We start from the raw sequence: 24,454 nt of genomic DNA, 5'->3' as shown, positions 1-24,454 counted from the left end.
CAAGCGGCTACTACTGTTCCAGGCAGGTGGGAAAGGTTGGTGGAACGGTTCGGAGGAGGAGGGGCATATCGGATCGGTCGTATGCCTCGTATTGCATCGCGAGGTTCCCAAGGGCACCCACCACGGGCAGTGAGACTCTGCACAGAAGCCAAATCCCACTCCAGACGACGAGAAATGCTGTCCATCGCGGTTCCGGGGTACTCGGAGACGACGCCGACCGTGTATAATGTCCAGGTATCTGTCGACCGGACGACCTACCAGGTGCGAAAGCGGTATTCAGAGTTCGCCGAGTTCGCCGCACGCATTGAGCAGGAGCTCGGCGACAGGGCCCCGGGGGAGCTTCCGGCGAAGAAGTGGCTAGGCAACCGCGGGCGCGAGTTTCTTGAATCTCGTAGGCGCGGGCTGGAGCTGTATCTGAGGGCTCTGGCGAGGCGTGACGACTGGCGCGATAGCCTAGCATTCCAGCAGTTCTTGGAAGTGCCCCAACATGTGCGCCCCACGGCTTCTGGGGCGTCGGCCAAGTGGCTCGCAGGGGTTACTGAGGCGCGCGGGCTGGTGTCCCAGGCGACACGGGCCTCTACGGGGTCTGAGCAGAGGCGGTATGTTGTGCTGGCTGGAGCCAAGATCAGGGATTTGGAAGCTGTTCTCGCAGGGGACGATGCCCTGGGGGATGGGGAGTATAGACGTAGGAGGGATGCATTGCAGGAGCTGACGCGGACCCTTTTATCCTTGAGGGATTCACCGCAACAACGGCGTAGTGGTAATGGTGGTAATGAGGATGGTGCGGCTCCTGAGCCTCGTGCGGCTGAGACACCTCGTCTCAGTAGCGGCGATGATAGTAATAAGCCGCGAGTGTTGGGGCGTCCTCAGGAGACTGACCGCACGCGGCCATTGGGCAATGAAGAGCTGGTGCAATTGCAGAAAGATGACATGGCCGAACAGGATAGGCTTGTGGAGTACCTGCGGCACACTATCCGGCGCCAGAAGGATCTTGGTGAGCAGATCAATGAGGAGCTTTCGTTGCAGAACACGATGCTAGACGAGCTAGACAATGAGACTCACGCGATGAGCTCACGGCTGAACCAGGCCCGCCGCCGAGTCAATAAGCTTCTGTGATTCAATTTAATCGATTGCTTTCCTAAACGGGCGTCCCTCCCCCCCGAGCCAAAGTTCAAATTTAAAATTGTGCAAATCGGCTGAGGTTTTGTAATTTGCAGAATCTTTTCCTGATTAAATTGATTATGCGAGCTTGGCGTATTACGATCCAATGAATCGTGGATAATTGGCGTTCCGGTCAATAACTACGAATGAAACGACGAAATATATTATTATGGCATTGACCTCTAGCTATTACTCTAAATGATTCTACGAACCGTTGAGTTTACCGTTGAGGTCAATGGCCGCGATTGACGAGATATAATGGTCTATGAATGAAATGATATCTAGCTACATGTATTACTATAACTGGTTCTACGAATGTAATCGCTTCTTGTTGTTATATTTGGTTCTACGAATGTAATCGCTTCTCAACTGTACCTGATTCTACGAATGTAATCGCTTCTCAACTGTACCTGATTCTACGAATGTAATCGCTTCTCAACTGTACCTGATTCTACGAATGTAATCGCTTCTCAACTGTACCTGGTTTTACGAATGTAATCGATTCTCGTTGCCATACCTGATTCCACGTATGTAATCGCTTCTCATTACTGTACCTGGTTTTACGAATGTAATCGCTTCTCGTTGCTCTACCTGGTTTTACGAATGTAATCGCTTCTCGTTGCTCTACCTGGTTCTACGAATGTAATCGATTCTCGTTGTCTATACCCGGTTCCATGAATGTAACTTCTATAACTGAGTCTACAAATGTTGCTGCTTCTCATTTCTATAACCGGTTATTCAAATATATCTGCTCATTGCCATAACTAGTTCTGTATGCCAATGTAACAATTGTTCATTAGTGATCTCAGGCGAATCTTACGAGATTATCACCGGTCCGCGACAGCGCTATCTACCACCACTTACGGTAGCAGCACTAACCAGTAAGTAAGTTGAATAAGCTTATAATAATTGAAATATGTTATACCGGTGCTTTATTAGAAACTTCTTGTACGGAACTGCACTAGACAACGTAAGATTTTAATCGAGCAAGGCAATGGCACAGCAAGAGCAGAATGTAAACCACGGAATTCGCAACAATTAATCCTTTATCAAATAAAGAGTAAACCGAGGTATGTCAAATGAACACATCCCGCAAACCGAGGTGTGCCTTTGATGCTGATAATGTACGTCACAGACGCAGCCCATCTATCGCGTACCCAACCAGCCTCACCGGCCGTCACAATGACCTGCGTGGTGCATAGCAAGAATGCGGAGATACGCCGAAAACACGTTTACTTCGTGTCCTTTCGAAGCGTGGGGTTTGTATTTTTAACCGGGGATAGCCATTAATGAGCAATTGGCAGCAATTGGCATCTCTGACCTACTGGCAGTTTTTTTGCGTTTGATTTAGACCGGTTAGCCGTGTCATTATCAACTGCAATTGCTAACTTGTACCATTCACAGGCATATGGTACTGTACTTGTATCACTACATCACTACCATTGCTATCATTATACCGGTAACATTGAAGAGATTCAGCGGGAATTCGTCAATGACTAAACGATAATTACAAATGCTATAACCATTCATCATCCCCCAATCCACCAATCAATGTACATAGACAAAAATCACATGAAGTCGTACTATGCAGCCGTATTCACATTCAGCCAGATTCACGTTCACGGCATGTGTTTCCATCGATCAGGGGAAGTGCGAAAGTGGAGAGTAGACCGGCGTATATTGTGGACTGCAATTTTTCTACTACGTCATTCGTGACCACAACTACGCGTAATCCAGGGGTCGAAGATCACCCCCCAACAAGAACGAGCCAAATCGACCGAAACCGACAGGCCTGGCAAGAAAGCGACTGTCAGCTGGAGTAGAAGAAGCGTAGAACCCTGCGGAGTTTGACGTATCGAGACGCGCGGAATAGCATACCCCTCATCAGACCCCAGAAAAACCCGAAGCGCATATATATCCAAAGGGAAGTCCGAAAATTTTCCACGAATGAACAAGATGACTGTGACCGCTTCACCCCTCGCTAATGAACCCGGTCGAATCCACAACCTGACTCCTGCAGAGGAGCAGAAGCTGATGCAGATGTGGTCCCACGTCCTCGTGGCGACGGGTCGGGCTCCGTCCGAGCTGGTCCCGTCTAAGACTGCCTCGTCAGTCGGAACCGAAGAGCCCAAGAAGAAGTCGGGCGGATTCTTCAGCCGCAAGAAGGAGGAAGTCCACGAAGACTCTCCGGAGGCCCAGAAGCTTGCCCGGGCTGCGTTGGCCAAGGCAATTGGTGGGATGACCTCCGATGAGCTGCACGCCGTCATCTGGAAGATGTTCCGGGCCGACAACCCAGACAACCTGCTGCTGCGGTTCCTGCGGGCCCGTAAGTGGAACGTAGCTGATGCACTGGCCATGTTTGGTGAGACGCTCAAGTGGCGACTCGAGTACGGTGTCGAGGAGATCATCCAGAAGGGCGAGCTGGAAGCGCTCAAAAACAAGGAGGACGGGTTCCTCCTGCAATACCGGTCCAAGAAGGCCTACTGCTACGGCCACGATCTCAAGGGCCGGCCAATTGTGCATGTTCGGCCTCGGTTCCACGATCCCAAGACCCAGTCCGATGCAGACGTGGAGAGGTTCACCGTCATGATCATTGAGAACTCGCGGCTGTGCCTGCGGGACCCGGTAGACACTGCTGCTGTCATTTTCGACCTCTCCGATTTCAGCCTGTCCAACATGGACTACCCTGCGGTCAAGTTCATCATCAAGTGCTTCGAAGGACACTACCCTGAGTCGCTGGGTTTCGTCCTCATCCACAAGGCTCCGTGGATATTCCAGGGCATCTGGAACATCATTAAGAGTTGGATCGATCCCGTTGTTGCCGCCAAGATCTCCTTCACGCGTAACCACGCCGATATGGCGAAGTTCATCCCGGACGAGTTCATCCCACAGGAGCTTGGCGGGCGACGCAAGTACGAGTACGAGTATATTGAGCCAGAGGAGACGGAGAACATCCTCCAGGAGAACCATCTCACCCGTGACAAGATCAACGAGCGACGCAACGAACTAGGCGGAAAGTTTGAGGATGCCACCCTAGACTGGATCCAGGGTGCCACGGACGAGGACCGAGCCGCCGCCCAGAAACGAAAAAACGAGATTGCCGAGCAACTGCGTGAGTCCTACTGGGAGTTCGACCCGTACTATAGAGCCCGAGCCATCCTCGACCGAAACCACGTCATCAAGATGTTCCAGAAGGATTTCGCTCCAAGCTAACTATGAACAATATTAATTTTGAATGCATTATATTTTCTTGTCTAGTTCACTAGCGATAGTAATCCCTCCAGACCTCTGGTATCGCGTTCCGCGGAGAGGCTGCTCAGGGGGTATATTAATTGTCGCGTCGCGTCGCGCATGAAATTTCAACCGCGTCCCAACGACCACCAACACAGCACCGTAGCCACCCATGTCCTGCATAGCAAACATATTAGCGGGTAAGTCGCCCCATATATTGATGGATATAAACTAATAAAATACAGCAAAGAATGAAAAATTGTCGAAACAGAGTTTAGAGGAGTCTTTTGAAGACTTGGAACATGAAGCGTCAACGGTTGGTCTCATGAGTAGCGATATCGACAGGTTGGTCGAGCTGACTACTGATCCTGAGAGTAAACTGCCCTCTGCTTATGCAGCTAAACTGGCTACGCGGTGCCTGGTTCCCCGGGAAAATATCAGCAGTCGGGCAGCCTACCGCATAGTGGGCTGTTTGGCATCTACTGTAGAAATATCCACTACTGTTAAAACCCAGCTATTAAGATGGTTGGTCATAGTCCACGAGTTCTTGGATGACAAGTCGTGTATTGTAAACCTATATCCCATTCTGATGGCTAATTTGCGGTACGAATCGTATCGTCGCTGGGTCTGCCATTTGCTCTTTCTCTCTTCCTTGGAATCGGGAGACCGTATCAAGAAGTGGAATTGCGACTATGTGTTGGAGAAGTATCGAACAGCGCCTGACTCCCTATATCTCCGCGGTCTCTTATCGCTCTTCCAGACCATTGCTCCACAGCACTTTGACGATTCTGTCGTTATGGTCTCCCTTAAACCGAACACCTTCCAGCATCCTGATATGGACTTAAGAGATAAAATTCGGTTGCTGCTGCAGCAGTCGTCTGAGGAGCGGCTAGTAGTTCCGGCACCAGCTTACAAAAAGAGAAAAGTCGACGTGCCCAAGTTTGATTTGAAAAACCCCGAGTTCAGCATTTATACCGTTTCCAATGAAGAGGAGTTTGCTCAAAATGTGGAAAAGTTCCAGTTCCCATTGCAGATTGGATCTGTATTGGAAGGAAACACTTTTATCAAGTGGCTGCTCTTGTATAACCCAAGGGACAACGCGTGGAGGCGGTTTAATACTTGGCTGCGGCAAGAAGGCGTTCTTGAAAGTGAAAACATTGTTAGCCTATTAAAACGGTTTTGCGAAGATACCAAAATACTTCCTCTTGCGGCAGAAGGCTATATTTACTCAATCCTTGACTCTGGCGACTTTGTTAAATGCGATCCAGATCTATTGGAATACTTCTCACCGCCGGAATCAATCGACAAGCTGCTAGACCCACTGCAATCTTCAACCCGGCTATCGCTACAAACTTTGGCAGAGATCCTTCCAATCTTGTCCAGGCTCTGCCTGAGATGGGGCATTGATGAATTTACTAGAAGATTCAATGACTTTGCAAACATTTGCGGCACAAAGATTCTCCAGGCGCAATATAGCGTTGATGCAGCCGACAAGATTTTGTCTGTATACGAGCACAACATTTCCCTCGCCCCATCGACGGAGTTAACTGATATGCTAATTAATCAATACTCAATATCGCCGTCTTGGGTGGCTCGAATTACGTGCTTAACCATATGAGGGAGGGCTGAATATTTATTCGTCATATACGTATAGTAATGATATTCGCACTACTTTCAATTTAGAAAGGATAGGATTCGTTACTATGTACAAGATACTAATAAGTGGTTTACACTATTTAGCAATGATGCTAATAAGAGGCTTATTCGAAGGGGTGATGACATTCTTAATCTCTTTGCCCTCCAACCATTTGCCGCCATTCTGCTTTACGGCAGCAAGTAGCTCGTCATTAGTGCATCCTCGATGCATTTCAACCTGCAGTCTTCGTTTACCATTAATCATGACCTGGTATGCAACCGTACTGCTTGCCTGCTCTCTCTTCTGCGCCGAAGGCCAGTCTTCAAGGAAAACGCTGCTCCACGTTTTGCCTTGAGCTGCCAATAGCTTCTCCCAGCACTCTTCAGCAGTGGCTGGAACAACCGGCGCAATCATCTTAACCAAGTTCTCAACAGTGGCGACTTGGAGATCGAGTGAGCATTCTTCGTCGAGAGCATTGAGCGCAGTCCTTGTCAGTTTCATGTAGTCCGATATCAAAGTGTTCATCGAAAGATTGTCATGCAGGGCAGCAGTTACCGACTTGACCTTGTCTTGAACCTCTGCCCACAGCTTCTCCTCCTGGCCCCGGAGCGTAGAGAAGTCAACCGGCTTGGTGGCTACCCCACCGGCCAATCTAGCAGTAACCCGGTCAGTGAGGCTCTCTACACGGTCAAGCCATCGCTCAATACCGACAATCTTCTTTTCGTCCCAGTTGACAACATCGGTAACTGGAGCCTGGAATAGAATATGTGCTCGCGTAGCATCAGCTCCATGGCTCTCAATGCAGAGTCCTGGATCGGCACCATTGAACTTCGACTTTGACATTTTCTCATAACTGACATTCGGTTTCGCTCCGGTAGCAGTAATCACTGGCTCCTGAGGGTTAGTCAGATCTACTTCATGTGGCTTGAGGAACCGGCCAGACTCAGGGTCAGTGTAAGTTTTGCCGTGGACCATCCCCTGGGTTACGAGGCGTCTAATTGGCTCGCCATTCAACTCTCCACCATTCCATTGTCCATTCTTGTGCAGGAACTTGGACACAAATCGCGAGTAGAGCAAGTGAAGAATGGCATGCTCGACGCCGCCAATGTAAATATCCACTGGCATAAGCTCAGAACCCTTCTTAAGATCGAAGATCATCTCAGTGTTCTTTGGGTCAATGTATCGGAAGAAGTACCATGAGGAGTCAACAAACGTGTCCATGGTATCGGAGTCTCGCCGCGCCTTGCCATGACAGGATGGGCATTCAGTGCTGAGGAACTCTTCACTTTGGGCAAGTGGCTTATTCAGCTCTTCTGGGAGTAGAACTGGGAGCTGGGAGTCTGGGACTGGTACGATGCCACAGTTGTCACAATGGACCATGGGGATTGGAGCTCCCCAGAACCGCTGTCGCGATACGAGCCAGTCTCGCAGCTTGATTTGCGTCGCAGGACCTCCCTTTTTGATCTCCTTCAGCTTTTCAGCAATTTTCATGCCGGCCTGTTTGGCTTCCATGCCCTTGAATTCGCCGCAAATATCGCTGAGATGGCCCTCTTTACCAGTGTAAAGCTCCTCGCTAACTGAATCTTCAGCGATAACGGAGTACTTAATTGCAGCGCCTGGCATGTTCTGTTTCCAGAACTCAAAGTCTCTCTGATCATGACCAGGGCAGCCCATAACAGCACCATGGCCGTAGTCGCTAATGACATAATGCGCCGCAAACACTGGAATGTCGAACTTGCCAGCATTGAGCGGGTTTGACAGGTAAACGCCCGGCAGCTGGAAGCCAGCCTTGGTATCCTCGTCTATGCTGACAGCCTTGTGACTTAAAATGAAATCTTGCAACTCCGAATTGGTTTCAGCCATCTGCTCGACAAGCGGATGGTCCAGAGCTAGAGCGACGAACTGCACAGAATGGAGAGTGTCGGGTCTAGTCGTGAAAGTAGTAACGCTATCGCCATTCTCGAACTCAAACTCTACATTGGCACCACTCGACTGTCCAATCCAGTTCTTCTGCATAGTCTTGACTTTCTGCGGCCAGTCGTTGAGCAATTCGAGGTCCTTGACTAGTTCAGGAGCATACTTGGTGATCCCGAGGAACCACTGGTTGAGCATTTTCTGCTCCACAATGGCGCCCGAACGCCACGATCGCCCGTGCTCGTCCACCTGCTCATTGGCCAGTACGGTCTGCTCTACAGGGTCCCAGTTGACCTTAGCCTCCTTGCGGTACGCCAGACCAGCCTCGTACATCATGATAAAGAGCTTCTGAGTCCACCGGTAATAGTCCGGGGAACATGACACGACTTCCCGTTCCCAGTCGAAATCAGCAAACATCTGGTTCATCTGTTCCTTCATCTTGGCTATGTTATCTCTCGTCCACACCGCGGGATCAATGCCTCGTTCCACGGCCGCGTTCTCGGCCGGTAGGCCGAATGCATCCCAGCCCATGGGGTGGATCACATCGTACCCGCTCATCCGTCTATATCTGGCGAGAACATCGCTGATTGTGTACACCCGCAAGTGGCCAATGTGGAGATTCCCTGACGGGTACGGGAACATGGAAAGGGCGTAGTACTTCTTGCCATTGGTCTCCTGCTTTCTCGGGGGGCCCGTTTCTTTCCACCTGGTAATCCACTTCCGGTCCAGCTCCACTCGAGAGGCGTATCCTCGGACCCCGAACTTCAGGAGCCCTCGGACAGCCCTCTGAGAGGTCGACAGTCGGATCATGTCTGATTGGGGATCCTGGGTCTCGGGGCCCCTTACTGAAATTTTCATTTTCCCCCGCTACTAATTCATCACACTTAATGGTTAGCTAGCTAGCGATATAATCGTCAAAGCATTCGGGCAATACTCCAGTAGATGCAATGAAATTGGGGGGACCAGTCTCCCCAAACCCCCCTGGAGCTCCGCTTCGCGGAGGAAGTAGGCTGGTATAATTGGTTCAATTGTGGAGAGAACGTCCCTCCGCGAAGTGGAGCTACGGGGAGTTTGAGGGGCTGGCCCCTAAAGTAAACAATATCTTTAATTCCAAATTGCACTGCATCGTACTTGTATTATGCTCCGAGGAAGGTAAGCTGCTAGGAAGATGGCAGTCGTGGCCGGCAGTGGTACTCTACGTGAAGTAAGTTAGTGACGACCGGAGTAATACCTGTCACGATGTATATTACAGCACCAGACGAATCGCCGGTAATGGCTCTTCTCAAGTCGCGAGTTTCTCAACTACTCCGGATATCCATTAGATATCGCCTTCAACATTTATATTAAAAGCCACAATGAACATGAGAGCTCGCACCAAAAGCCAATGGCGATGAGAACCCGCATCATGCTGAGTGGCTGAATAAGAACCGCATAATCTAACATGCGACTTCGCGATGCGTTGGGAGATTGCATGGCGTCACATCAACGGAACGCGGCAACGTCACACACTCCCCCACTGATACAGGGAGCACACTGCGGAAAGCTTGTACTTCGCCTTGGAACTCTTGCAATCACGAAATACAACTAAAAAAGGAGACAGCTGGATAAAACGAAGAAACGTGATAGTATTTAGGTGGTGAAGTTATTTGTTATTTAATTTTTTTCCCATTTATAAGTCACAGTATTGGTTTTCCGGGGTATGAAGGCATGTCGTTGAAGGCTTTGGAGATTGCATACAGCGTACTGGCTAAACGAGGCACAACCGACGCTGACCCAGATATCGACGATGGGGTTACCGACCCGGCCACCGAAGAGGTGTTTGCCTCGTGGGCCATTTTCATCATCATTGCGCTGCTGATAGCCTCGTTATGGACGAGTTACTACCTGCAGCAGAAGAAGATCCAGGCCATCCATGAGACGGTGCTGAGTATCTTCGCCGGCATGTTTGTCGGGCTCATTATCAGGGTCTCTCCGGGCCACTTCATCCAGCAGCACGTGTCGTTCAGCTACTCGTACTTCTTCAACCTGCTGCTGCCGCCGATTATCCTTAACTCCGGGTACGAACTGCACCAGGCCAACTTCTTCCGCAACATTGGGTCGATTCTGACCTTTGCATTCGCGGGCACCTTTTTGGCTGCGGTTGTTTTGGGCATTTTGCTCTACATTTGGACGGCAATTGGCCTAGAGGGTATTGATATCTCATTCGTAGACGCCATTAGCGTGGGCGCGACCCTCTCGGCGACCGACCCGGTGACGATTCTGTCCATTTTTAATGCCTACAAGGTCGATCCCAAGCTTTACACCATTATCTTTGGCGAGAGTCTGCTTAATGATGCCGTGTGCATTGTCATGTTTGAGACGGCCCAGAAGTTTACTGGCGAGAGCCTCAAAATCAGCAGCATGTTCAAAGGTATCGGCATGTTCCTCATGACCTTTACCATTTCGCTGCTGATTGGCGCCATTACTGGCATCATGACAGCCCTGGTGCTTAAACACTCGCACGTTCGGCGGTTCCCGCGGATCGAGTCATGTCTGGTGCTCCTGTTTGCGTATGCGTCGTATTTCTTCTCCAACGGATGCCACATGTCGGGAATCGTATCGTTGTTGTTTTGCGGCATCACGCTAAAGCACTATGCGTACTTCAACATGTCGAGACGCACTCAGATTGCCGTCAAGTACATCTTCCAGTTGCTAGCGCAGCTGTCAGAGCAGTTTATCTTTGTGTACCTCGGGCTGTCACTTTTCACCGAGGAGAAGCTCATTTTCAAGCCCATGCTCATCATTGTCACGGCGATGGGCATCTGCGTATCGCGGTGGGCCGCCGTATTCCCGTTGTCGAGGCTTATCAACGTAGTCAACCGCCGAGTGCGGGCCAAGTCCGCCAACAACATGCCCATCAACGACGAGATCCCCCAGCAGTACCAGATGATGCTCTTCTGGGCCGGCCTCCGGGGAGCTGTCGGCGTCGCGCTGGCTGCAGGTCTTGAGGGTGAGCACGCCAACTCGTTGCGGGCGACTGTTCTAGTCGTTGTCGTGCTGACTGTCATTGTGTTTGGCGGTACAACAGCTCGGATGCTCGAGATCCTCGGCATACGTACTGGTGTCGTCGAAGAGGCAGAGAGCGACGACGAATTTGACATTGAAGCCATCGTCGGGTACAATAACAGTCAGGCTCGCCACAGCACAGGCAGGACTGCCCGCGTGCGCCGTTCTTCGTCGTACCACGACGATCACGACGACGACTCTGAATTCGAGTCTGATATCTCCGATCTGCCTCCAATGGCCGGGTCCCGGGGCCGGGGCAATCAGAATAACATGCCACTGTCCTCCATGGGTGCTGGGTCTTCTAAATCCCTGACTGGCCTCCTCTCGCGTAGCGCTGAGGAGCACGCGCGGTGGTTCCAGGAGTTTGACGAGCAGGTGCTCAAACCAGTACTCCTTGATTCCACTCCAGAATCCAAGCCCCATAATAGCGGAGCGGGCACCAGCAGCACTAACCCAAATAGATAGTTTATTACTTTAGAGCAGTGATATATTTGTCGAATATGACCTAATCTACGTATAGTTAGGGCCATTGTGTACTGGGGGCTAGCCCCCCAGACCCCCCCCCCTGGCTCCGCTTCGCGGAGGTGTTCGCTGGTTACAGAAGGGGACGACTGTTACAAAAGTTGGTTACAAACTCCCAAGGAGCAAATTTCCTGTTACCCTTTTGTTACAGGAAAATGAAAATAAGACAGCCCGCTCCTAAATTGTTGATATACGCCCACTTCACACTCCAAACTTAATTTTTTCTTAAATAACGGTTACTTATTGCTCTGTTTTAAATGTTTTGCTAATTGATATGGGATCGTTTGTGTTGCGATATCGATATCAATCATATGCATTAATATCAATCATATGCATTCGAGCTTGGTGACTACCCTGCAGCCTGCAGCACTGTATTACAGTACGCGTCCTCATTTCATGTTGTGTTGTCTTACAAGCTTAATTGGGAGCGTGAAGTGGGTGTTACCTCGAAGGCTGCTTTTTGTGGGCGTATACCGCATTGTAATCGTGTACAACCATTCTTCAGCTGTACCAATTGTCGTGTTTGAATTCATTTTACTCGCGGCTCAACTGTCCTAAAGAAATAGGTGTAAAGCGGAGAAACCAGCGATCTTATCAAAAGAACTTCGCGCCAATTTCTGCCGCCAGTAAATCAAAGTTATCTACCCATTGGTCACGAATAACGGTAATAATATCCCTTCAATTTTGCTTCAACTTTGGAAAGAGGATATTGCTTTACTTTCCATTCAATGGTGGATAGAGGTTCACTCCAGATTGGTGAGGCGGGTCTTAAGACACGGCCACATGAAAGTGAAGTATCGCCAAATCCACAAAACATGCTCTCATCACTTCCAGTGGAAATTTTAGAACAGATAATCACATATGCTGGCAAGGATGTTTCTAAACTGCGCCGAACATGCCGGGTAATAAACGCCGCTTCGTTGCTTGTTACATGGCGTGAAGTTACTATCACTAGCGGCGGTGTTCTCGAAAATGCCTTTTACCGATACCTCATGGACAGCGAGGAGCCAGTTGAACTTATTAGTCGATATTTGGAATATATACGAGTAGTCACAGTTGGGCTGGGCCTAGGATACATATGTGACGAAACGGAAGAGTGCGATAAGGTTCCTGAAATACTGCGCCTGATATGGCAAAAGGGGAGTGGAATTTCGCGGGTGAATCTTGAGCTTGAGCAATCGCTGCTGCAATTGGACCCAAGTACATACGAATGGCTCCATATTATCACTGGCCCATTCCAAAGGTCCGAGCCACAAGTAACGACTGTAGACTACAACAGCGAAGGTGGAGAAAATTTCGACTGGGATTATAGCAGTTACTTCGATGATACACGGTCAACAGTGCAGATGATCAGGCAGATAAACCCTCAATTTTTCAACTTTGAATTAAGAGTCGTCGATATGGCTCTGGATCTGAATTTTTTCCGGGACGTGGGTAAGTATATTAAGCTCTTCGAGTTCGAACCCGACTCTCGGACCATTATCAACTTCAATGACGCAGTCAAGCATTGCACTAGCCTGGAGACTCTCAAACTATATCTCGATAGAGGAAGAGGCCCCAACGCTATTAGAGGAGGCAATTACGAGTATAGGCTCCCGGACTCTGTGCAAACGGTGAGGCTCAGTTCTGGTCATCGGTGCCTTCACACTATCAACGGAGCCCAGGTCAGTACACTGAACTTCTGGGGTGAAGGCTCTGCTAGGATTCGTGGAGCAATGCCAAATCTGAGGGTAATCAATATTGGCGAGATAATGGGGAAAGATCCTGAAGCAATCGAATGTCTCAAGTCATTGGTTGCGGCGAGTAGGCATTTACAAAAAGTCAGCATTGGCATTGTGTGGGCAAATGCTCTTGCACAGATAGTGGAGATTTTGGACCGAGTTCGCATATCCGGCTTAATATTTAAGGATATCTCTGACGTTGACACAATACCTGATGTGTCTACAAAGGTGATGAGCAGAGGCCGCGTTCAAGCAAGCATTAGGCCTGACGATGAAGGCAATACCGCGCACGTGTGGCGTTGCTTAGCATTGCTGCTGGAAAAGTTGCCCGGGATGGCCGAGCTTTATTTTTATACAGGTTCTGAGTCCTCACCGCTGCCAGAATATACCAAGAAATATATGTCAAGCTTGTGTGAGGTAGACCTCTATCGGGTTAAGCAGCATCTGCTCGAGTCATCAGAATACGAAAACGCTATTTAGTCTTCGATCTTGTATCAATTGAATCGTGATATCCTAGCAGCCAATATCAAGTGACTGTAGAATATACTAAGACCCCGTAGGTAGGGGCAGGGCCCTCCAACACATTAGGACATAGATTCATTTTGCTAACTAATAGTTCCATAATAGGTATACGTAACTAGCTCCCAGCCTCCCTTGTACACTTGTATTCATAGTGTAGTACTGTATGAAAATGTATCCGGCAGGATCGTGGAGCGCCTGTAACTAACACGTACAACGCCCACCTTGATAGCTGTAACAAACAAACGTAAGGAAATCCCGGCCCATTGGTTACACTTTTGTTACAGATCTAGCGTCTTCCTGCTAACCACACGTAAATTAATATTTCTAGTCTATATAATCCATAGGCCGATATGTTACGAGTATCACGATACTAGCAATACTAGATTAAGTCGAACACGCTGGTGCTGGTTCTGTGATGCTGCATGTGTGTTGCAGCGCGCGTTCCCCTTAATTGAAAAATGTCGCGACAAATTTAATTTGACTACGCGACCTCCCGACGCGACACACCCTTCCTCACGCCGCGAAGATAGCGAAAACCAGTAAAATCATGGTTGTGCCATTAGCTAGGCATACCTCGTATGAGGATGCAGACCAGGGACTCGGTAAAGTAAGTAGATTACGCTGAGATTTACAACGGGCAGTTCTAACCGAAATAATAGGTCAAGAGACGCCGCGTCGAGTCGGATGAAGAAGTCGACGGCTATGAAGAAGAAGACGACCCCACCAAGTTCACGCGGCCAGGCCAGATCATGAAAGTCGAGCTGATGAACTTCATGTGCCACGACGAGCTGTCGGTCGAGTTCAAGCCGCGGATGAACTTCATCACCGGTGCCAACGGTAGTGGCAAGAGCACTATCCTCACCGCTATCACCACGTGCCTGGGTGGCAAGGCCTCTGCGACGAACCGGGGCAGCTCGCTCAAAGCACTCATTAAGGAAGGACGCCAGACGGCCCTGATTTCCATAACGCTGAACAACTATGGCGGGAAGAACGCGTGGGGGGAGTACCAGCCCGACGTGTACGGCAAGCAGATCATAATCGAGCGACGCATTTCGCGGGATGGTGCGGCTACATTCAAGATCAAGTCCTCTTTAACCGACAAGACTATATCTACGAAGGCACGGGATCTCGAGGAGATGCTGGAGACGTTTGGTATTCTCATTGATAACCCACTGGCTGTCCTCACCCAGGATACGGCGCGAAGTTTCCTGACTTCGACGCGGAGCACAGACAAGTACGACTACTTCAAGCGTGCCGTGGGGCTGGACCAGCTCGAGTTTTATGTCAGCGGCACCCACGAAAGTCTCTCCTCTAGTAAAACCAAGTTGCAGTACATCACGGAGAATTTCCGCCATAAGAAGCAGGAGTACAAGGATCTGCAGAAAAAGCTGGATGAAGTGAGGGAGGCAGGAGAGGCAGGTAACCGGCTGAACTTTCTGGAGGCAAAGTTGGTATGGAATGAGGTCACGGTCGCAGAGAGCCATGTGGAACGACTCAACGCGAAGTACGCTCAACAAGAGGAGAAAATTGCCAAGGCCAAGAGCCAGTACGCAGGGCGGCAGGAAGAGGCCGTGGAGCTGGGCAAGAAGAAGAGCGATATCAATGAGAAAATGCAACAGTGCCACGCTGAGAAAGATACTCTTACTGAAGGGCGAAGCGAAGTCTTTAGACGCGTGACCGATGCGAAGAGTAATTTTACTGACGCGGAGAATGAGTTAAAATCGTCTCTTATGTCTGCCAAGGCACTGGACAATGAAATGGCCAAAGTCAAACAAGAACTGGCACGTAAGCAAAAAGATGAGGCAGATGGCCGGAAGGGACAGTTGCAGAGGGAGCAGAAAAAGCTCGAAGAGAAGGTTGAAAATCTCGAAGAGGAACTGCGGGACGTAGAAGACAAGAAAAACGATCTCCAGGGCACCATTGAAAGAGCGCGAAGGGAGAAAGAAGAGGCGGCAGTGGAAGTCCAAAGCATATCGCGGGAGCTGCAAGGACTTAACCAGCAGGTAAAGTCCATCCACGATTCGCAGAAGCAGAAGCTACTGGCCTTTAGCGACGGGAGAGGCGGGGATATCGTTTCCTTTATGAACGAATTCAAGCGGACGCGGTTTAGAGATTCTGCAATTGGGCCTGTTGGTCTTGAAGTGCGACTGCTGGACCCCAAGTGGAGCTACTTGCTGGAGACACTGTTGAAGGATGTGCTTTCCGCTTTTATCGTGTTCAACCGAGACGATAGGGAGATATTGAGACAGTTGCTCAATAAGTATCGTATCGAAGGGTCCATATTTTTGCGGCCAAAGGAGGTGTTTGACTACACGCACGGCAAGCCGGCTAATGTCACTACTGTTATTGACTCGTTGGAAATTCAGTCAAAGGTCGTGGAACTGCTATTAGTCGATCAGGCCAAAGCAGAGAGTATTGTCCTCATTGAAGACCGAAATGAAGCTAAAAAGTACATTTCGTCTTCTCCTGCTAACGTTGCATTTTGTCTCACAATGGGATCTTCAGCAAGTGGCGACAAGAGTGGCTTCAGAGTTTTCAACCGAGGCTCGGTCATTTCCAACGTCACTATTGAGGCCTCTAATCGTCCCCCGAAAATGACTACCGATTCTGCTTCTCAGCTCAGAGATCTTCAGGAGGAAATTACGCGGCTGGAATCCAAAAAGAGAGACGCACAGAGGATCCTTAAGGAAAAAGACCATGCATACGTGAGCTCTGCCAATGAATATCGAGAACTCCGAACTCGCGTCTCACAACTCAAGTCGGAAATTCAGGCAAGCAGAAACCGGCTGGAAAAAGTTACTGATGAGCTTCTGGGTGAAGATGACTCTGAAGTCATTCAGCATCTCCATGCAAAGATGGGCGAGCTCAAGGCTCAGCAGGATCTCCTCGGTGGACAGATTCAATCAGCTCATGACCAAAAGGAGGAGGCCCAAGCGACCGTGCGTGAAATAGAGAAGGAGCTCAAGCAATGGGAAGAGAAATTGAGCGAGCTCGATCGCAGACGGGGAAAGCTGAGAAAAACGATAGAGACAATCGACAACCAGCTTTCTGAAATTAGCAGAGGGCAGCAGAACCATGATCACAACGTTCGAGAGATGGAGGCTGTACTTCATCTCCTTGCCCAGAAGAAGGACGAAAAGCTTCAGGAGCTAGCCAGCTTGGAAATACGCGCTGAAGAAAAGTCTCGCGAAGCTGATAGCGAGGAGCGGCTCTACTTTGAGTCTGGGGAAACCGTCGACTCCATCAACCAGGAGATTGAAAAGTGTCATGGCATGCTGGAGCAGCATAGCGGAGAGCTAGACTTCAAAACTCTCTTCAAGAAATGTGAAGAGTGCAAGGAGGCATATTTGAAGGCCCGGAAGTCTGCTAATGAAGCCGTCCTGTTCTATAAAAAGTCATCCGGTAGAATTGACGACCTTAAGAAGAAGATTGAAATGATTCGAACCAACACGAGTACTCAGATTTCTACGAATTTCACCCGGCTTATTTCGCAGAGAGGCTTTCAAGGCAACGTTACTTTTGACCACGAAAGGCTCGAGGTGAATATCAAAGTGGCAACTCCCCAGAGCAAAGATAAGCTGCAGAATGTCGACAAGCTCAGTGGCGGCGAAAAGTCGTTTACTCAAATTGCACTGCTTAGTGCTATCTGGCAGACCCTCGAAACGACACTGTATGCTTTGGATGAGTTTGATGTGTTTATGGACAAGGTCAACCGAAAAGTCAGCTTGAAGCTAGCGATTGAGGTTCTTCGGAGACTACATTCACAATCTATTTTCATCACACCTCAAGAACTCGAAAACAGTGATATTGACTTTGATGCTCCAGACATTAAAGTCGTTCGATTAGATAACCCTGAGAGAGCCTAATTAGATAATGCATCCTTCCTTAGCACGCACGCAGTTTCAACTTAATAGCAGAAGCGATAAGTGGGAGGGATCTAACTGATATTGGTAACCTCTAAGTACTTCATTTTGAGCAGGTAGGCTATCTCCGCGTTAACGGAGCCCCAGGGGTGTTTGAGAGATTAGTCCCTCCAATTGCTCCACAGTACCACACTGTAATGAGTGAAATTACCTAATAATAACTTATAAAAAGTTCGCCTAATAATTGAAAATGGAGCACACCTAATAATTAATTTACTAGAAGTTTGCCTAATAATCAACCATTCGTAATTCAATCATTTGGAGACATGTCGGTTGTACACTAACTGTGGCATTTAGTACCTAAATAAATATCTGAAATAGAGTCTATTATTCATCATCATCGTCGTCGTCATCGTCATCATCGTCATCTTCATCACTGTCATCACTGTCGTCATCATCGGAAACGTCCTCGCCGTGCTTTCGTAGCAGCTCCCTGTACTTCTTGTTCTTCTCATCAAGGTCGGTCAGCATGAGCATCAAATCATCCATATCAGACTTTGGCACGGTCTCCTCCTCCTCCTTAGCGGAGAGCCGTGCCTTCAGCTCTTTGAGCTCAGCCAAGAGCGCTTCATTCTGCGTCGCCTTGGATGCCTGTTCCCGAAGAGTCTTCAATTCCTTCTCATGGCATTCACTTTGAATCTTCAACTGTGCCTGTAGTGCGGAAACTTCCTTCTCATGGCTTTCCGTTTCATCCTTCAATTGTGCCTGTAGCGTGGAAGCTTCCTTTTCAGCATCAGCGACGCTCTTTTGAGACTCACCATTTTCTTTCTTGGCCTCTTCGAGCGATTTCTTGTGCGTCTCATTCTCAGCAGAGAGCGCTTCTAGCTTCAAGGTGATCTCATCCAACTGTTTTTCTTGCTCATCCTTCAAAGCGCTTATCTCGTCACGCTTGGAGTTACTTGCTTTCAACAGTTCTTCGTTCTGAGAAACCTGTTTCTCTAGCTCCTTCTTCTCTTTTTCGAATTCGGACCGCATATCCTCGATCTTCTTCTCATACGTTGAGGTTATTCCAGCAGCCTCATCCTTAGCTTTGCTCGCACCTGAGAGCTTCTCCTGCAACTCCTTCAACTCGCTATCATGCTTTAACTTGAGGTTATCCTTCTCTTGTTCAGCGCTCGAGAGCTTCTTTTGCAAGTCCTTTAATTCACTTTCATGCTTCGACTCGAGGTCATCGTTCTTTTGTTTGGCACCCGAAAGCTTTTGGTCTAAGTCCTTCAGCTCAGTATCAAGCTTCGATTTGAGGTCTGCATTCTCCTTCTGGGCTGTCACAAGCGAGTTTTTCAGCTCTTCCAGTTGAGATTTGTGAGACTCAAGCTCTTTGGAATGCTTTTGCTCTAGCTCCGACCGCTTTTCTTCCAGTGACTTCAGCTCTTTGGAATGCTTCTTTTTAAGTTCGGATAGCTCGTTCATACGAGACTCGAGTTCGCTGCCGTGTCCCTTTTTCAGTTCAGCCATCTCAGCCTTAATTGACTCCAATTCATTTCCATGCGCCTCTTTCAGTTGGTCAATTGCCGCCGCCTTTTCAGTCGAAAGTGACTTTTGGATCTTTCCCTTCTCTTCCTTTAGACGAGCGGACTCACTCGTAGCCTTATCAATCTGCTTCTGGAGTTTCTGAACTTCCCGATTGTGCTTGTTCTTGAGGTTGTTCAGCTCGAGTTGACCATCCGAAGCCTTTTCATTCTGTTGTGCAGACTCAGTCCTGGCCTCCTCCAACTGAAGTTGTAACTCCTCCATCTCCTCCTTATGTCGGGTTGTAAGCTCATCAAGCTCTTTTCTCTTTTCTGCTTCGGCAGCCTCAGCAGCCTCAGCAGCCTTAGCTGCGCTGGCCTTATTTTCCTCGAGCTCTTTTCGAAGATTGTCCCTCTCTTTGCTCTGCTTTTTGAGCTCCTTGGAATGGCTAGATTCATTTTCAGCCAAAGTGCTCCTAAGCTTCGAAATCTCCTTTTCGGCCACTTTTATTTTCTCTGACGTAGTGCTTTCAGAGTCGTTAAATTCAGCCTCTTTCTGCTTAATTTCCGCCTGTAGTGACTTAGCTTTCTCGTCATACTCGTGCTTCAAAGATTCAATTTCCTTCTCCTTTGCATTAAGCTCGGCTTCTATCGCGCTGGTACTCTCAATTCGCTCAGCGAGGGAATCTTTTGCCTTCTTTAAGTCATCAGAGACCGCAAGTAGTTCCGACTCTTTTTCGGAGACCTTGGACATCAGATCCTCGATCTCTTGCTTGTGTCGCTTCTCGGTCTCCTCAATGCTAGCCTCCTTTTCCTTCACAAGTTGCTCGCTTTTAGTGATAGCTTCAGACTTTTCAGCGACCGCTTTGGAAAGCTGGTCCTCAAGAGAGGCTATCTCCTTACGAAGATCCTCTTCTTGAGACCTGAGCTTGTCCTCCAGTTGATTCAATGCCGACTCTTTCTCATTGAGCTTTCGCTTCATATCGCCGTCCAACTTGTCCAACGCTGCCTCTTTCTCGCTGAGTTGTTTCTTGAGATCCTCCTCTAATTGGCTTAATGCCAACTCCCTCTCGCTGAGCTGGCGTTTTAGATCGCCATGAGAATTCTCCAGTGCTACTCTTTCCTGTTCAGCGCCATCCAACGCCGACTTCAACTCATCCTTTAGGCCAAGGATCGTCTTTTCAGAATCTTCCTTGTCGCTTTCAGCCTTTTCGGCCTGCTGCTTGAGGGAAGCAAGCTCATTTCGAGTCTCATCAATAGCTTTTTGAGTCTCTTCTAGCTTAACAGTAGCCTCTTTAAGCGCGTTCGTCAAACTGTCAATCGTAGAGCCATTCTTTATATTAGTAGCTTCAGATTGGCTAAGGCTTTCACTCAATTCCGTGGCCTGTTTCTGAAGTTCCTGCTTCTCTTTGCGCAGCTTTTCAATCGTCTTCTTAGCAGCATCGATCTCCCGCTGGGCGCTGGCCAACTGCTGTCTAACCTCGTTGGTTTCCGCAACAGCTGCACGGGTCTTAGTCTCGCCGTCGCCGACAGACGACTTAAGATCCTCGATAGCTTGGGCAGCATACTTCAGCTTGTCAATGAGCTGGTCGCGAAGGTGGTTGAGTTCATCAATCTGAGCCTTCAAATCGGTATTTTCCTTGTTCAACGCCTTGATCTTCTTTTCGCACTCGCTCTTCTCTTTGGTCAACGCCATGAGCTCTTTATTCATCTTGTTGATGCCAGATTCAGCCCTGTCCTTGGCCGCAGTAACGGAAGCGAGCTTTTGCTCAGTCTGCTTTTCCTGTGCCATCAGATCCTGGATCTTTCTATTCGCAGCGGACAGTTCATTGTGGGCAGTGCCATGCTTATCAGCCAGAGCCTTTTTGTCGTTCTCCAACGCAGAATGCTTGTCCTGAAGAGATTTAAGGTCATTGCTAAGTGTTGCCTTTTCTCCTTCCAGTGATCGGTAACTCTCCTCGAGCTGGTTGTGCTGTAGCTGAGTCGACTCAAGTTTCGAGCTCAATCTCTCAATCTCCTCGTTCAAAGTTGCCATTTCGCTTACCTTCTCCTGCTTAAGGTCCTGGAATTCGGTCTGCACAGTAGATAGCTGCTGTGTAGTGTCGCGGAACTGTGCCTGCAGCTGATCGTACATTTCAAGGGATATGCGCGTGTTTGGTTCGTAATCTGGGTCACGATCGAGAGATTTCAAGATCCGAGAGAAATTTTCCTTGACGAGATCAACGTAGATAGCATCAAAGTAAACCTGGGGGAGCCCAGTAGCTGGGTCTCTCGCTTCGGAGAAAAAGTGGTCGTCTCGATCAAAGTTCTTAAAAAGCGGGATTTCTCGTAGCTTTTGAACTTTCAGGAGATATTGATCTCGCCCAATGGAACTGATCAGCATTGTGTGCAGATTTTGCCTAAAAAGTCGTTAGTTAGTTCTACTCTCTTTCATAGTCAACCCTTTGATGATTATGATAGTTCTTACCTGGAGATTGGCGATTCCCTGGAACAAAAGTCGTAAGTGACGCCCAAAAGGATCGTAGCCATAGCCTCAACAATTGGGTTCACTGTCGAAGTCGTATGAGTGACCACCGCTATCAGTGCCTGGATTGTACCACTCTCTTCCAAAAAGTCATGGACGGCTGCAACATCGTCAAAGTTCCAGTACGTGAGCAGCATTAAATATGCAATGGTAATTCGTGGGTCGCTGTTATGCAAGGAAGTCGTGAGTAGCCCCGACATGGCCTGGATAGCGGTCGACTCTTCTTCTCCCTGAGAATGGTCTCCGATCTTCATTGCCCGGAGGAGGTCACGGGCTTCGGTGGAATCGCAGTCATTGTCGAAAATATGCAGCAAAATGACGGCTGCAAACCAAGCTTTGTACGGATTAAGTCTCGCCGAAGGATCGTAGTCCACCAACGCGCCAATTAAGTTGGCATGCTGTGAGTCGTGCAAGCGATGGTGATCTGCGGTAGGGTCTGGTTGGTCCGGCTCCTGGTAGATGGCGATTTGGTCGCGCAGGAACTCGACCTTCTCCACTTCATTGTCCTTGAAGGCGGCATCGAGACACCGCATGGCGCCGGCCCTGAGGTCAAAAGCATGCACGGAGGTGGTCAGCAGGGACCAGTTCAACAGCGCCTGCGCCACTGTAACCATACTATCTGTGACTGGCGATTCCGCGAGAGACAGATCGATGAACGGAACGTCAATGCGCAGGAACTCTGCTTGCAGCTCCGCGTTAGACCGGATAAGGTCCGAACAGGTAAGTAGCGAGCTTGAACGGATTTGCAACGTCGTAGAGTATCCAAACGCCAGCTGGAGAACTGACTCGAGCATACCAGCGTTGCATAGAGCATGCTGATTTACACTAGTGGCCTCATGGCCCTCAGGGACGAACAGCCGCACGATTTCCAGCACTTTGGCGAGGTTGACCCAGGTCTGTTCGTTCCACCCCATGGGCAATTGGCCCGTTTCCGGGTCAGTGATGCTCAGTAGGTCCCGCAAATGGGGAATGCAATTAGTCTCTCGGAAATAGTGCTGGTTCGACACGTTGTACCTTAATAGTGAGGCGACCAGGTCCAGGCAATTCTCTACTATAAGGCCACCCAGAAGGTAGTCCTCCGAGGCGATAACCTCAAATACCTTATCAAAGGCGCCCTCAAATGCAATTACTTTCTGGATGTCCGCGTTATTGACGGTAAGTTTCTTGAGGACGAGGACGGCATCGTTGCGAATGACCTCGTTCGACACATCCAGCAGGCCTACCAGAGTTGATATGCCAAAACCGGAGGAGAAAATGCACTCCTGGGCGCGCTGGGGGCGGTGCGACAGAATAGCTGCTAGCAATTGAAGCGCGTAGAGCCTGCAGTAGAAGTCGTCTGCCTCGGACACGATTGTCAACAGGTTGGCCATGGGCGCCTCCCTCTGGCTGAACTCATCTGCCAGCCACAGCGAAACGTAATCCGTCTTCTCGCCTTCTATAGTAGTTCCATCGGACCCTGGGGCTGCAGAAGAAGCCCGTCCGTTCTGCAATGGCGAGGGATAGTGCTTGTTTCTGACCCGCTGGTGGAACACGTCTCCTTCGGCGGAATCGTCTTCTGTGCGCAGGAATAGGATGATGAGCGTCTCCAGTGCGGCACGGCATGTCTCTACGTCCTCGCGGTCGCGCTCAAGAGTCAGCATGAGCGCCTTGAGGCCGGAGGTCGCGACAGACTCGCGGTATTCCCGCGCCATGCCCTTGATCCCCAGTGCTGCGCCGCGGCGATCCTCGAGCATTGTCGAGTTCAGCAGGCGGTCGCACAGCCGGATGATTGTGTCCAGTGCCGACTGCGGCTTGGGCTGCGTCTGTGACAGGAATCCCGAAATTATCTCCATCTCTGGTGGGCGTATTATATGATCACACGTAAGCGCTGTTTTTCCAGGGTGCGACACTTCACCTTCAGGGTGGTGGCGCCTAGTATTATCGATGAAATTAACACTAAATAAACAACATTTGTATACATTGGTGAAATAGCAATAAATAGAACGAAGTTATATGCTTTGGCGAAATAGCGGTTAAATGAGCGAGGGTTTGCCTCCGCTCCGCATCCGCAGGAGTCTGCAACCCGCGGGGGAGGGGTACCAAGCGTCGCGACCCTTCGCAGTTGGCTTCATGCATTCGCGTCCTACAGTTGTTCCTCTGCAGTCCCGGGGGTACTCCGCTGCTTTAATCGCGGAGATAAGGGGCCAATTGCTACAGCCAAAGCGTACTGGAAAAAAGAATTGGAATAGTTTGACCAGGGGTTTCCAGAGTTAAGTGGGCAGTTCTGTTGTAGCAAGAGCTTGCTACAGAATTTTGGGGCTCTGTAACGCAGTAGCTGTCGGGTATGTCGTGACTAAGTGCTCAATAAGCGATGTTCCGACGCGGGCCGAGCCTTCCGCTCACAGAATGTCGGTATATACTACATAATGGCTACTCATCTTGGCTCGTATCCTCCACGGTGGTGGTACGCCATCGAATTGATCCTCCATTAAATTTACGACCATAAACGTCCATTTATATAAATGCTGGCAAATATCGTCAAATTTGGCCATGACCAACGCTCAACGATGAGTGTGATGTAACGCGAAATGGAGTGCGTCGGACAATGCTGCACAATGCAGACACCACCGTTTGTATCACCAAACACCTAGAAAACAGATCGGCACCGTGCGCGATTGTTTGTTCCCCACTCATAAGGGGCTCCCGTAAGGATATATAATACCATAGCGGAAAGGAGACTGCCGGCGAAGCGGTAGGATACACGCGTGTTAGGCTACGTGCTACGGAAGGGTGATGCCCAGCATATGCACTATAACGGTTTTTATTAC

The 24,454-nt window shown here is 49.3% G+C and overlaps 8 protein-coding genes across 8 annotated transcripts; 6 read left to right on the top strand and 2 right to left on the bottom strand.

The window, feature by feature from the left end:
• Positions 1 to 174: 174 nt before the first annotated feature.
• Positions 175 to 1,116, top strand: VAM7 (Vam7p; the record flags this gene model as incomplete). The annotated part of the gene is made up of 1 exon (XM_076684243.1): positions 175 to 1,116. One exon carries the CDS (start codon positions 175 to 177, stop codon positions 1,114 to 1,116), a length of 942 nt encoding a protein of 313 aa, XP_076541451.1.
• Positions 1,117 to 3,108: 1,992 nt separating this feature from the next.
• CSR1 (Csr1p) lies at positions 3,109 to 4,374 on the top strand (the record flags this gene model as incomplete). Its single annotated transcript, XM_076684242.1, has 1 exon — positions 3,109 to 4,374. One exon carries the CDS (start codon positions 3,109 to 3,111, stop codon positions 4,372 to 4,374), a length of 1,266 nt encoding a protein of 421 aa, XP_076541450.1.
• Positions 4,375 to 4,717: 343 nt separating this feature from the next.
• On the top strand, positions 4,718 to 6,010 carry TRVA0_014S00672 (uncharacterized protein; the record flags this gene model as incomplete). The annotated part of the gene is made up of 1 exon (XM_076684241.1): positions 4,718 to 6,010. One exon carries the CDS (start codon positions 4,718 to 4,720, stop codon positions 6,008 to 6,010), a length of 1,293 nt encoding a protein of 430 aa, XP_076541449.1.
• A 114-nt stretch (positions 6,011 to 6,124) lies between these two features.
• NAM2 (leucine--tRNA ligase NAM2) lies at positions 6,125 to 8,752 on the bottom strand (the record flags this gene model as incomplete). Its single annotated transcript, XM_076684240.1, has 1 exon — positions 6,125 to 8,752. The coding sequence occupies one exon, from the start codon at positions 8,750 to 8,752 to the stop codon at positions 6,125 to 6,127; it is 2,628 nt and encodes an 875-aa protein (XP_076541448.1).
• An 897-nt stretch (positions 8,753 to 9,649) lies between these two features.
• On the top strand, positions 9,650 to 11,452 carry NHX1 (bifunctional K:H/Na:H antiporter NHX1; the record flags this gene model as incomplete). Its single annotated transcript, XM_076684239.1, has 1 exon — positions 9,650 to 11,452. The coding sequence occupies one exon, from the start codon at positions 9,650 to 9,652 to the stop codon at positions 11,450 to 11,452; it is 1,803 nt and encodes a 600-aa protein (XP_076541447.1).
• A 785-nt stretch (positions 11,453 to 12,237) lies between these two features.
• TRVA0_014S00606 (uncharacterized protein) lies at positions 12,238 to 13,710 on the top strand (the record flags this gene model as incomplete). The annotated part of the gene is made up of 1 exon (XM_076684238.1): positions 12,238 to 13,710. The coding sequence occupies one exon, from the start codon at positions 12,238 to 12,240 to the stop codon at positions 13,708 to 13,710; it is 1,473 nt and encodes a 490-aa protein (XP_076541446.1).
• Positions 13,711 to 14,299: 589 nt separating this feature from the next.
• SMC6 (DNA repair protein SMC6) lies at positions 14,300 to 17,618 on the top strand (the record flags this gene model as incomplete). The annotated part of the gene is made up of 2 exons (XM_076684237.1): positions 14,300 to 14,359; positions 14,412 to 17,618. 2 exons carry the CDS (start codon positions 14,300 to 14,302, stop codon positions 17,616 to 17,618), a joined length of 3,267 nt encoding a protein of 1,088 aa, XP_076541445.1.
• A 384-nt stretch (positions 17,619 to 18,002) lies between these two features.
• USO1 (Uso1p) lies at positions 18,003 to 23,479 on the bottom strand (the record flags this gene model as incomplete). The annotated part of the gene is made up of 2 exons (XM_076684236.1): positions 18,003 to 21,522; positions 21,591 to 23,479. The coding sequence occupies 2 exons, from the start codon at positions 23,477 to 23,479 to the stop codon at positions 18,003 to 18,005; spliced, it is 5,409 nt and encodes a 1,802-aa protein (XP_076541444.1).
• Between the last annotated feature and the right edge of the window lie 975 nt (positions 23,480 to 24,454).

Source organism: Trichomonascus vanleenenianus (genome assembly GCF_965637985.1).
Source record: "Trichomonascus vanleenenianus strain CLIB 3782 genome assembly, contig: TRVA0_014S, whole genome shotgun sequence".
In the NCBI taxonomy this organism is placed as follows: Eukaryota; Fungi; Ascomycota; class Dipodascomycetes; order Dipodascales; family Trichomonascaceae; genus Blastobotrys; species Blastobotrys vanleenenianus.
The sequence above is the reverse complement of the archived record's forward strand: the minus strand, read 5'-3'. Positions and strand labels throughout refer to the sequence as shown.